This window comes from Sciurus vulgaris (genome assembly GCF_902686455.1).
Source record: "Sciurus vulgaris genome assembly, chromosome: 2".
In the NCBI taxonomy this organism is placed as follows: domain Eukaryota; kingdom Metazoa; phylum Chordata; class Mammalia; order Rodentia; family Sciuridae; genus Sciurus; species Sciurus vulgaris.
This window is the reverse complement of record NC_136462.1, coordinates 136,495,723-136,508,848: the sequence shown is the minus strand read 5'-3', so window position 1 is coordinate 136,508,848 and position 13,126 is coordinate 136,495,723. Positions and strand designations below refer to the sequence as shown.

At 43.2% G+C, this 13,126-nt stretch overlaps 1 protein-coding gene across 1 annotated transcript in view; it reads right to left on the bottom strand.

The window, feature by feature from the left end:
- IGF1R (insulin like growth factor 1 receptor) overlaps positions 1-12,813 on the bottom strand; it is a 325,470-nt gene extending 312,657 nt beyond the window's left edge. Inside the window, exon 1 of the mRNA XM_079129075.1 lies at positions 11,620-12,813. Coding sequence (XP_078985201.1) covers positions 11,620-11,713 — 94 coding nt within the window. The 5' untranslated portion in view covers positions 11,714-12,813. The remainder of the gene's footprint in view (positions 1-11,619) is intronic.
- Between the last annotated feature and the right edge of the window lie 313 nt (positions 12,814-13,126).

Genomic DNA, 13,126 nt, shown 5'->3' with positions numbered 1-13,126 from the left:
GAAAACTTCTCTGCCAAAGGTGGGAACAGGGAAAAGGCTTCAACTCCTACAATGGCTCCACGAAGAGACTGTCAAAGACCTTGAGTTACGCCTACAACACAGCAATATCAGGGCAGGAGTGGCACTTGACTGACAAGACACCTTTAAGACCTGCTAAAGTCCTTGCCAGGATTCAAGGCAAAATTTTACTGGCCTCACCAAGAAAACAATGCCAGGAGCAGAAGCAAACTTCTATTCAGAGTGATTCTGCTCATTCCAACTAAACCTGTATTATGTCTTGGGATTTAAAGTCTGGAAGACAAGAAAGGCTGAAAGAGCCCACCATGTCATATGAGAGAGAGGGCGGGGGAGAGACAGGCAGCAGCTGCAGAGGGTGTGACACTCACCAGACCCCTCAGGTTCTACCCTGGCCCTTTGCATCAAGTCAGTCCAGAGAGAGACAGAGCAGAGTTCAGCCTAAAGATGCCCACCTTCAATCAGGCACCAAGTTCCATGAGAGCTGAAAGCACACCACAGACAAGAATTGGTGATGAATTATTCATTCAATCTTATCCATAGGGAACTTATAGAACATGGTCTCCATCTACAGGGATGAGTTAACCCTGATACAAATATACAAGTTAGAGTGGCAAATGACCTTTCCAGGTCTCATGTTTTTTGTTTTTGTTTTTGTTTTTTTTACCTCCAGGTGCAAAAATTCTATGAAAAAATCATTTTAAAGATCATTTTATTGCTTCCAAGTTCCATGTAGTAGAAATTGGTTGGAAAATGTTTCAGTGAACATAGCTAAATGACAAGATGAAAAGACATTTGTTATACATACATTGTGTCAAAGTGAATGGGGGGGTTCCTTTTAGAATTGCTTGAGCTTCTTTATGTGCCAAGTGCTAAGTTATATCCAGGGATTCAATGAAAACCAAGGCACCAGTCCCCTCCCCTACAGAGGGAATAAACAGTCTAAGAAGCACGGTCAGAGACATGGTGTATCCTAAGAACAAGAAGTCAGAGCAACCATCCTGCACGCAGAATCAAAGTTGCCAGAAAGGGTGAAATTGTCAGCTAGGTCTTAAAGGAGTTTGTCTTAAAGGACAACCCAGTAATAAAGTCATTCCAAGCAGAAGGGCTTCCATCAACCCAGGCAAACACATTAATTCTTTCATCTTGTTAAGCACCTTAGCAAAATGAATATTATAGAACACACATTTATGGAGCACTTACTATGTGCTAGGCCCTAACTTCAGGCAGTCAAATATCAAGTATGTCCTATATTTCTGGCATTACTCAAAACCTACTTCAAAAACAGCCAAAAGCAGTTGTTCAGAATGTCTGAAAGGAAGGCAAGCTGAAATTCTCTCAAAAAGTCAAAGAAATGATTTCCAAATTAAAAATAATAAAAGGCAGTCTCAGGAAAACTGGTCTAAAACCTCTATATACTGTATGTAGTCTCATTAAAGAAGTGAGGAAGCAGATTCTGAAATTATCAACATGAGAACAAATGCAGAAAAATATCTAACAAAGTATAGCCAACATAGGGCCTAACATCAGAAATGGAGGTATTTTTTATTCACTATTAGAATTTCTGGCTGGTGAACATCTTAACTGCAAAAAATAGCCCAAGGGGACACACATAAGAACAATAATTAAAGTGTGACTATGCACTTCAATAAAGCAATGGAAAGTAAACCTGGCTGTGTTTTTCAAAATAAATCAATAGTGTTCTGGGGTACTGAAGGTTTTGTTTGTTTCTGTCCCCTCTCCCCCAGTATTGGGAATCAAACCCAGGGCCTTGATAAGCATGCTAGCCAAGTTCTCTATACCACCAGCCCTATGCTTTGTTTTCTTAAGTCTCTAATCTCAAAAAAATACTTCTGAACTTTTCTTCACTTATGAATGTCCTATAAAAATATCTTAAAACCCTAATTATAAGGACCCACCAAGTATCAAGTCTAAGAACTGTGTCCAAGAGTTTACAATAGACTGATTCACATAATTTCTGAAGACCCTAATTCTCTCAATGACTTGCTCCCTAACATAGCTGAGCAACCTTAATCCAAAACTACAGGCCAGTGATTTGTTCAGAAGCCTACAGTATCCACATTTTCTTGCAATCAGTTCCCAGGAATCATGCCAGAAAGGAAAATCTTAGGGAAGCTGTGGGGAATGGCTATGGTCATCCTCAGGACGCTGCATGAATCCAGTTATGAAGAGGCTGAATTTCCCACTGGCCACTAGATGGCGCCTACGCACTGGTGAGGTGGGCAAAGTGTACACTGCACACCTCTCAGCCACTGGCAGAAATTGACAAAAGAAAGGATTAAGGGAGAATGTATAAGAACAGATCTCTGAAATAGAAGTAATCTGCAGGCACTGGCCACTGTGTACTGAGAAAAAGTACACAGCTGATTTACAAGTAAAATTCAATCTTAAGCCCCATAGCAAAATAAAGTTTCATTACAGAATACACATTTATTGAGCAAGTATTATGTGCCAGGCTCTATGCTAATTAAGGGCCGTCAAACATCAAGTGTATCCTGTGTTTCTGGCACTATCCAAAGAACATGTCTGTTCAAGGACAACATATCCATAAGATAGTAGCGGCTGAAGTATGAGGGGCTAAGAATTGCCAGGCTCCATTCTAAGCACTTGACATGGTTTTATTTTTATTTTTTTAATTTGTTTTTATTTTTATAAAGACTATTTTGTTATTTTATTGGGGGACAGAGAAGTCAGGATAAGGAATATGACATATGGGTGGACATGGTTTTAATTCAGCTAATTTTTATGAATAAATGTAAAATTATTATTCCTAGTAAAATTATCATTTCACAGATAAGGAGTCTAAGGCACAGGAAGACTAAATACTTCACCTTTGATTTTAGTTGTTGAAGAACTTAGATTCAAACTTGCCTCCTCTTATCCTTGTAAAATATGGACAACTACAGTACAAGACTAAACAAACCACTATTAACCAGCACAGCAGTGGTTATGAACTCAAAAGGAGTAAAGAAAAGCCAGATCCACAAAAGTTAGGCAAACTGTGAAAAGTTTCACGAAGGAAAATGAGCTAGAAATCAAAGAATGGCACCTCAGACCTTGGGAGAAAGGAATTCACTGATCCAGTATGCTACCTTCAGTTATAGTCTTGTCGCTGTTTTACAGATCCACCTGAAACTTAAGAGATTTAAATTTTTTTAAAAAATTACATTTCGCTGCTCCAATTTTTCTGGTCTTTTTCTAAATACATTAGAAAATACTTTCATTTTGTTGTTTAGTGAGAAAAAAACACTTCTTATATATTTAAGTCTCTACAGAAATGTGGAGACTCAGAAAAATTAAATAACTTCTCGGAAATTAAATAACTTTGGAACCAAAGAAATAATTGGCATCTAAGGAGAATCATGAACCAGGTGAACTTCCTATGCTCCTAACTAGCACTTTCTGCTATTCAGTATGGGAGTGGGGTAGCAGAGTAATAAAGGAAAAAAAACACTCCAGGCCATGGAAACAGGAGCAGCAAAAACCTTGGAGACGGGAACAGCCTGCCTCACCACCATGCTGAAGTCCAAGCATTGGTTGCACAGGGAGTTTACCCTGGATCCCTACAGCAAAATCTCATTAATGAACCAATATGAGAAGGTCTCAGACTTGATTCTTGGGTAAGGAAGCACCACAAAAGGCACATTCTGAGAAGCAGCAACTTCATCAAGCCAAAAAGGATGGCACAGGAGTCAGAGTTGGTTCACAGACCAACTGAGCAAGTACTCTCTAAGAGACAAGATGCAGGTCTGGACTGGACCAGGGTAGAGCCAGAAACAGGGGCAAATTTGAGTGATTTCAAGTGACTCAGTGAGGTCGAAAGGAAACATTCAATTAACTGGTCTCTCTAGAAAAAGACTGGCTGCAGAACTGAAATTGAACTAGAAATTCCATCTCCAGCCAATCTTTGTTGTGAAAACCTTAGTTAGGTGCATATTAGAAGGAAAACTGCGAATACAGCACCCAACTAAGAAAGGCTACTCTGACAAAAGAATTTTCTATGAGTAAACTATACCATGTTGTCACCTAACATATGCTATGGACCCATTATCCACAGAAATTAGACTACAGAACTATCTTCCTCTGCTGCTGGGCTCCCTCTGTATCCATCTATTCTCCTGTGTTTTCCTCCAAGTCATGAGCCTGTGCATTACCCACTACAATGAGAGTTGGGGAAATCAGGTAGAATAAATACAAGATGGTACAGATAAACAGGAGCACAACTGATAAAGCTTTTTATGATCTAAATAAAGTAAATAGCTAATGACATAGAAAACTCTTTGCAGACATAAGCAGTCAAATGGATCATGGGTTATCTCCTAGAAATTTCTCTGGATGTTTCTTAGTTTTTCAGGAAGTTATCAACCATCACTAAGATACTTCAAATTTGGGGAAAACTATTATACATCAACACATTGCTCCCTCATCATCAGACTTCTATGCCTTAAAGTGCTACTAATTAAAATTCACCTGATTCAAACTGGTAATGTTTCATTTACCTAGTCAAACATTCCCAATAATCAATTTTATACAAACTACTGACTCTATAGAAGAGGACAAGCTGAAAGTAAGCATTTAAAACATCTCAGGAAAATCTTAAAGTTCTGCTCTATAAAATATTTATGCTTTAAGACTGTCAAAATGTAGCTGTTCTCCAATGTCGAATAATGTAAAAAGCAGTATGCTTTTAAAACTGACACAGCCAATTTAAACTAGTGACACCTTAAAAAGAAACTGACCAAACAAAGTATACAAAACCAACAACAATGTATTTATTTCAAACTGTCAAATTAGATGGATGGGTGGAGACCACATAATTTTGAACAAATGTCGTTCTTATTATATAACTCTTACTACACTAATGGCAATAGTAAGGGGACTAGCAGAGTAAGGACTGAGACAAGAGAATAAAGACTCAAACTCCTCTGCCTCACATATACACCAAGAACTTTCTAGAATAAGAATAGATTATGTTCTAAAATTTTTTTAAATATAAATGCTTTCACTAAAAATGTCTTCTAGACTATGACAACATGAGTAATATAAGGTTGTCATAGCTCTCTCTGCATTATGTGATTCGATGTACACATTTTCCTTCTGCAGTTAGATGCTCAGCTACTCCAAACAAGAAAGTATGAGCTTCAAGACCATCAGTCAACAGGGATAGGACAGTGGGTGAGCTCCATGGACACATCCCTGAACAGTTTGCATGCTAAGTCATTACCAGCACTAATCAAGTTGAGGGCAAACATAACAGTAAATAACAGCAGCAATACCCTGTAAAAAGTTATTGCAGTTATAGGTGTTCACTCCTTATCAAAAAAGAAGCTACTTCCTGTTGTATGTCAGTAAAATCTGAATAGCTATAAGTTTAAAAATTCAGACAGGAAAAAGAAAAATTAAAGTCTTGCTTACTAGTTTTTTATTTAGTCCTTTAAACACAGCAGTAATGTTTATGACCTGATATATACCTTTAAAAACTCTTGGTAAACTATATTATACTATCAGACAAAAATTATAAACTTAAAGAACTGAGTTCAGTGAATACTCAACTTATATTTAAAGAAGAAAGGATAGAAGGAGGAACTTATTTTTCAATTTTAGTGAAGAAATATCAGTCTTTCTTAAGATTTTGAAATTAGTCAATTTAATAAGATGTAAGTGAAACTGGCTTAGGTGAAAAAAGGAGGGAAACCTCCAAAAATAATATCTGGGACTTTAAAACATGAGTGCTACTGACCATTTGAAAACAGACAACTAATTAGTCTTCAAAAGTCCAAAAGTCTCAAAATCAAATATACTGTTAACATTTTCAGTCAAAACCAAAACAATTTAACAAAAGAAACAAACTTCATCATGCTGAGGGAATGTGCATCTGTTGATTTAATAACCTAACATGTTTTTAAAGATCCTTTGTTTACTAACCATTTTATATACCAAACATATGTCCCTTCCTCAGAACAAATCAGTTCTTTTACAGATGGGGGAGGGTGGGGGTTGATGGGATGAAGAGCTATTTATATATTTCAAAGTTTTAATCTTTACAAATACTGGAAATTAGTTATGCTCCCCAAATGTTGACAGGTCTCAATGTCCACAAACACTGCAACTGCTCCCCACCCCCACCCCACACCCGTTAGTTCAAGCCAAATCACATCTTTACAAGGAACTGGAAAACTTCCTCTTGCTAATCTGATGCCAAACACCATTTTCCAAGAGGGCTCAGAATGCATCATTCCTTATGCACTTTGTTGTCTTTAAAGTGTTCAATAGTTTCCTTTAGAACATCTCAGAGAAATCAAGAAACTGCCTCTACCATGTGCACAACTATTATGTATTTAGTACAACTGAGAAGACTTCATCTTTTGGGCTCAGATAGCACCTGTCATAAATTGGCTAAGAAAAGCAGTTCAAAGCAAGCTGGTCTGCGGGCACAAATACCTCTTCTATGAACTAGGGTTGAGTTTTAAATGAATTTTGAAAACAAACCAAAGAAAGTCACAACCGAAATAAAAATGTCTTGTATGCATTCTGATTAAACTTTTTTAAAAAACTTTCAGGATTTAATTGCCACCTCAAAGTCATTCTTAGACCCTCACACTTTTAAAAACAGCTATTTTAAAATTATAAAAAGCCCCGAAATTATGAACATTTCCTAATGATTATCAGAAAGCTAACCATGCAACATGTAAATCAAAGAAAAATTCAAAATAAGTCCCATCTTTCTTACAACTCAAAACATGCCAGGCAGCATTCAGGTACATACCTGTGACTCCCAATATTCTGGCAAAAGGCAACAACACCTTGCACATTTTAAATCACAATAGTCATAAGCAGTGTTATAAAGAAGTCGATGCTGTTGGTTAAGATGGGCAGATAACTGTACATCATGGCCTACAGTGACATTTCAATATAAGGGAAAATATTAATAAGGCAAAAACAGCATAGCATTAGCTGTGCACAAGACCAGCAACATTGCTGTATTTCAGGTCTTAAGCCTAGAGAAAGGATTTTAAAGGGTCTTTACAAATGCTACTTGCTATACATATGAAAACCGTATCCTATCCTGAGTCTGAAAAAAATCTGAATTTTCAAGTAACTTTCTTTCATGTAAGTGTACATATAAAATGCCCCAAGAGCAAAAGCACAGTTCTCTGTCTTTGTAGACTCATGTACTAGCTAGCACAAAGTCAGCTTTCATATAGCAGGTGCCCACTAGGTGCTGCCTAGATTCAGTTACTTTTCACAGCACATTCTTAAAAAGCAAATGAAACCACATTAAAAAGGAAAACAACCATCCCTTGAGGGCAACACTGGGGAGGGGGCAGGGGGTTAAGGCAACAAGTGAAAATGATACAGTTGATTTTCATTACTGCCCTGATCTTGCAACAATAGGAGGGGCAGGAAACATTTTTATTAGTAAACTAAGCCTTAGACAAAGACCAAAACCCAATGTAAACAACTATTCTCCAAGTCTTCTATTGAAAGGCCAAGGTAAATCTGGATAAAGGAATAACAGTATTAAATTTTTTTTTTTAAATCCTGCCCATATTTTTAAATCTTTTGTTCTATAAGAAATTTTAAGATTTTTAATTTAAAAAAATCACTAAATGCCTGAAACGATTACTGTATCCTACAAAGATTCCTCCTCCTCAGTTTCTAGAGCTATTTAAGATATAAAATAAGCAAAAAAGAAAAGAAAAACAACACTGTATTAAATGAACAGTCTTTACTAACACTTGTGGTTAGTATGGTGTATGGAAAAAGGGTGGAAATTCTTTACCATCCTAAAACAGCTCATTATTTCTTTGTTGGAAAACACACAATAAAATTGGAAATACAGTCATCCGGATTTGGCTCCTAAACTATCTTGAAAAGATCAACATCATTTCAGATTAGCTGAGGGTTTTACTACCAAAAACGATGTAACTTTCACCAGCACATGTGTGTATGTGTGTGTTTCCTCCACTCAAGACTTAACTCAAGATGTGTTAAGATTCACTTTTCCCTGCTTGTCTATCTCTCCTTCCTATGGCACTGAATCCCTGGGGCTACGCTTCAATTATCAGTTTGTTGTACTGCTACAATTCAAGGATCCAAAAAACTCATCAACAAAAAGGGGGAGGCACCAAACTGAAGGACAAATTTATTTAAAAATTTTTATGTATGAAGTAGCACAAAACATCTTTTTTCAACCTCAGCACTTTAAAACAGGTTCATTGAGATATAATTCACATAAGAGTCACCAATTTAAAATATACAATTTAACAGTTACTTGTATATTAAGGGTTTGTGCAACCATCACAACCAAGGCAACAGAATATTTTTATCACCGCAAAAAAAAATCACGTACCCATTAGCAGTCATTCCTCATTCTATCCTCCCTTAGCCCCTGGAAACCCTAATCTATTTTCTATCTCTATGAATTTGCTTATTCTGGACATTTCATACAAATGGAATCATACAAGCTGTCGTCTTCTGTAGCTCACTTCTTTCACTTTTTGTAATTTTTTTAAGGTTCATCTATTCAACTTTACTATTATTTCTTAATGTTGAACCTTTCCAATCCTTTTGACAAATCAAACATATGGTCTTTTAAACTTCAACTCTTGACCCCCACACTGCCCCTCCATAAAATACTGTTTACTTGCTATTTTCCTCTAGAGATGCTAAACTATAATTTGCTATTTAGGTTCTTTCTTGAAAGTTCTTATTCTGGATTCTCCTTCTGGTAGGTAATTAAACACCAACAATACACATACCTATATTTCTCTAACAACAGGATGTTATTGTGCCTGGGGCAAAAAAATGATCAAATGTGCTTTAGGAGATGGCAGAAAGAAAGAAAAGAAAAGAGAAAGAAAGAAAGAAAGAGAGAGAGAGAGAGAGAAAGAAAGAAAGAAAGGAGGGAGGGAGGGAGGGAAGAAGAAAGGGGGGAAAAAGCCTGTCAATTTTAGAAAAGAAACAGCCATCAGATTATTTGGCTGTCACTCAAAACTTCCAAACCTCCTTTAAAAGATCTGCTCAAGTAGAGTTAAACAAAGCGAACATGTCCACATCATTGCATTTGTTTCACAAACTTCTACATCTTGTAAGTTAAAAATACCACACTGCTGTAACACTCAAAAGAGAGTCACTAATCCTTAAATATGTTGACACAATACTTGCAAATAAACCAACACCACCCCTATCTACTACTCCTCCCTGGAAGGACTCAGCTTTCTTAAAAGTAGTGCCTTTCAGATTAAAAACTAAAGGAATGTTCATACCTACATCATTAAATCCTCAAAGCTACAGAGATGGAGGGAGGGGAAGGTACTGACTCAGGACTTCAGCAAATCATAATCAGAATTTGGGGGTGACTTCTGACTATCAGAATTTAAGGAATTACTATTTTAAGAGAATCTTGGGAAGAGCTTGGGCAAGGTGGGATTAAAAACATCAGTAAAATCACACCCTCCCTTCCTATGTTCTTAAGAAAGCATCATCTTTTACAAAGAATATTCTTCACAAAGAATGCTCCAACAACAAGACATTCTATTTTAAAATGTCTGAGTCCTGCCTGGGAGAAGCAAGGCCATCACTGCTACTTTGAGTTTCAGAATCTACATTAAATAACTAAAGAAACTACATAGTTCAATAGTATGTCAGTATGTCACATTAAAATGGATTAGCTCTCCCGTTTCTTCTAAATTATACTTAGCTTTTAAAGGCTAGAAACCCCCTTCAGTTCCCCCAAACACCATGTAAAACGCCTGAGTAGAAAGGGTCCCCCCCACAGTAGAAAGGAGCCGGAAGCCTTTCGCCCAATCCAGTATGATGAAAGTTTCGAAAACAAAGAGCAGGAGAGCCCAGATTTGTGGAAGTGGACGCCCCAGTCCATCTCACTCTATGCAGTAAACACGCTGATTCTATAAAGATCTACTCTTCCTCCGTCGTGGACGCATTTCTTACAAGACGTTTAAGGATTTGTGTATAGAAACACCCTGATTTTTCTCTGTGATGGAGTCGCACAGCCCCCGCTGCCTCTGTTTCTCCCCCTCACTCAAGGCTCAGTCGTGATTTTTCAAAGGTAATAGGCACCACCTGCATACTTCAGCAACCATTACTCACCAACACGCCCTCACCGTTCCCAGCCCCAGTTCTGCGACTGCATTTAAACTTTCAATCGTGTTCAAGTTACCCTACCATCTCTAATATGTCAGTATGCCATTCTTCATTTATTCTGTAAAACAAACCCCTTCTTTTCCTGCCTCCACATACCATAGGGAATTCTCATTCTCTATGTCCCCGCGCTTCCCTACCTCCCTCCTACCAGACACCACCAAAACAAAAGCTATCAGATTGCAAGTGATAGCGAGTGTGGGGCGATACTTCTTATTAACTATGTAAAGGAAGTACCGGGCGAGGGGCTGGCAGTGCAACAAAACTCTGGCCACAATAAAAGCAAGGCCAGGGCTTCGCGCTAGCAAAACATAACACCCTACCCCCGCCGCTCGACAACCTGGCGCTCCCTAAACGACAGCGCACGACACCTCTTTTTCAGGGCCAGACATCTAGGTGTCCCCGCGTGGCCGTAGCTACACCCCACGCTGCAAGCACGTGTGTGTAAATGCCCGTCGGCTCCGACCACTCATCCACTAACACACACTCGCACGTTGCCCTGCCATCTCCCAGACCCTTAAGGAGGAAAAAAAGCGTCCACAGGCTGGGAAAAAAACTGAGACGGTCCCTGAATCCTCTGAACTAGGGGTTCGGTCGCACTGCCCCGAAAAGCCTGGGGATGAAGATCCCGACCTCACACTTCCCTAGGGACCGACCAGGGCAAGAAGGGGGAGGAATCCCCCCCCCACGCGCACGCGCGCGCGCACACACACACACACACGCCGAACCCTCTAAAGTCCTGGCAAAGACCAGGAACCCAAGGTGCCGGAGGGGCAAAGCAAGTTAGGCTACTGGAGGCCACTCCGGGATATTCGAAAACGTGTCCTGGGGCTGCGGGGCCTCTCCGCCGGGTTACCTTCCCCACGAGGACAACTTGCACCCGGAGGACAGGCGGCTCCCCGATCCCAGCCACCAGGCACCCTGTCTGCTCCAGCAGCGACGCGCGGCACAGTCAAGGGTACTGTCACCACTGTGCGCCACGCTGGGGTCAGCGGTGTGTGCCGAGCGGCCCGCGCATCAGGGAGGGGCGAAGTGAGGGTGGAGTGGGTCCGGGGTCTGCGGGGCCCACCCAGTGCCAACTTCGCTACCCAGTCTCCGCTCCTATCTCGGCCACTAAGCCGCCAGGGAGTGAGCACTGCCCACCCATCAGGCCGCGGGACAAGGCTCTCGGGACCGCGAAAGAGAAAGCCCCCAAGCCCTTCCCAAGCGGGATGCGCTGAGCTCGGGCCCGTGGGGCTCCAAACCAAGAACCTCGGGCCCCAGGTTCGCTCCGGCCTTCCGGCAGAGCCCCCTCCGCGCCCCGCCCCGCCGCTCCGGAGCTCGGGGGCCCGACAGCTGCGACGGTGGCAACTCAGATTTCGCAAACAGGGCGCAGCCCCTCAGGAAAAGTTCCCGCAGTGGCCGCGGGCACATACTCACTTTCTCCACTCGTCGGCCAAAGCGAGAGCGCAGCAGAGAGAAACAGGAGCCCCCACAGAGAGGTCGGGGACCCTCCTCCGGAGCCAGACTTCATTCCTTTTATTTGGGACGAAATTCCCCTTTCTCAAAGAAAAAAAAACAAAAAAAAAAAAAAAAAAAGAAAAGAAAAAGAAAGAAAGAAAAGAAATGAAAAGAAAAAAGTCTCCAACTCAGTCTTCGCTCCACCTCCAAAAACAAGGGTGAAGGAAACAATACTTCGAAGGCGGCGCCGGCCGGGGGCCCGGCGGACAGCGCTGACGGGACGGGCGGCGGCGCGGGGCGGCCCCTCAGCGCCGGCAGCAGCGGCCCAAGGCTCGGCGGAGTCGGGAACCCGAGGCGCGTCGGGGAGGGCTGTCGGCGTCGTCGGCCTCCATTTTCAAACCCGGAGAGGCAAAAGACGAGGAAAACTGAAAAGAAAAGGGGCAAAGCCCAAATCCGTCTCGGCGAGGACAAACAAACCCGACCACCGGACAGAGAGGGAGGCTGCCGGACGCCCCAGCCTCCACGTTGGGAGAGCACGACGCAGTTCACAAGACTGCCCCGAAGTCTAGGTCGCGGGCGAGGCCGGGGAGAGACAGAAATGCGGAGTAAAAATGAATGAGCGGCTCCCCCTCCTCCTCCGGGCTCTGCTCACAGCCGCCTCCTCCCTCAGCGCCGCCGCCGCCGCCGCCGCCGCCGCGAGCTTCTTTCCAAATCCAGGACACACACAAAGCGGCGGGCCGGCCGCGCCGCGCTCAGCACTCCCGCCGCGCCGCCCCGGCTCCCCGCCGCCGCCCGCCCCGCGCCGGCCCCCGCCCGCCGCCGCAGACTCAGTGCGCGGGGGCTCCGGCTCGCTGAAGGTCAAAGCTGAGGCGCGCGGCGCGCCGTGGAGGTCCCCTCACGCGGGAGGGGCGTGGAGGGTGCGGGAGGGGGGATCCGGGGAGCCGGGCCGAGGGTCTGCGAGCGCCGGCCGCGGGCGCGCCGGGGACAGGCTCGCTGGCAGCGTCCCTCTCCCTTGCTCTCCTCTCTCGAGTTCGCCTGGTGCCCCCCCCCCTCCTCGGGTTTTTTCCTTTTTTTTTTTTTTTTTTTTTTTTTTTTTTTTTTCCGCTCAGTGTAGTTAATGCTGGTAAACAAGAGCCTCAGCCTCGCCGCGCCGCTGCTGCCGCCGCTGCCACACACTGGGGGCTCGCGCGCGCGCTCCCGGGGTCGCGCACACGTGCCCGCGCGCACATTCGAGCGGCCACAGCCGCAGCCGAGGCGCGCTGAGGGCCGGGCCCAGGCCGGCACACGCCAAGAGCCGGAGTCCGGGATCTCAGGGACGTGCGGATCGGAGCCCGGGCGTGGGGCGCGAGGCTTTGAGACACCGCCCCCATACCCCCGCCCGCGCCGGCACACGCGCGCACACACAGACGCGCGCGCGCGCGCCCACACGCTCCCGCCCCCACCCGCACTGCGCCGGCCACCCCGCACGCGCCCTCCCCGCACGCAC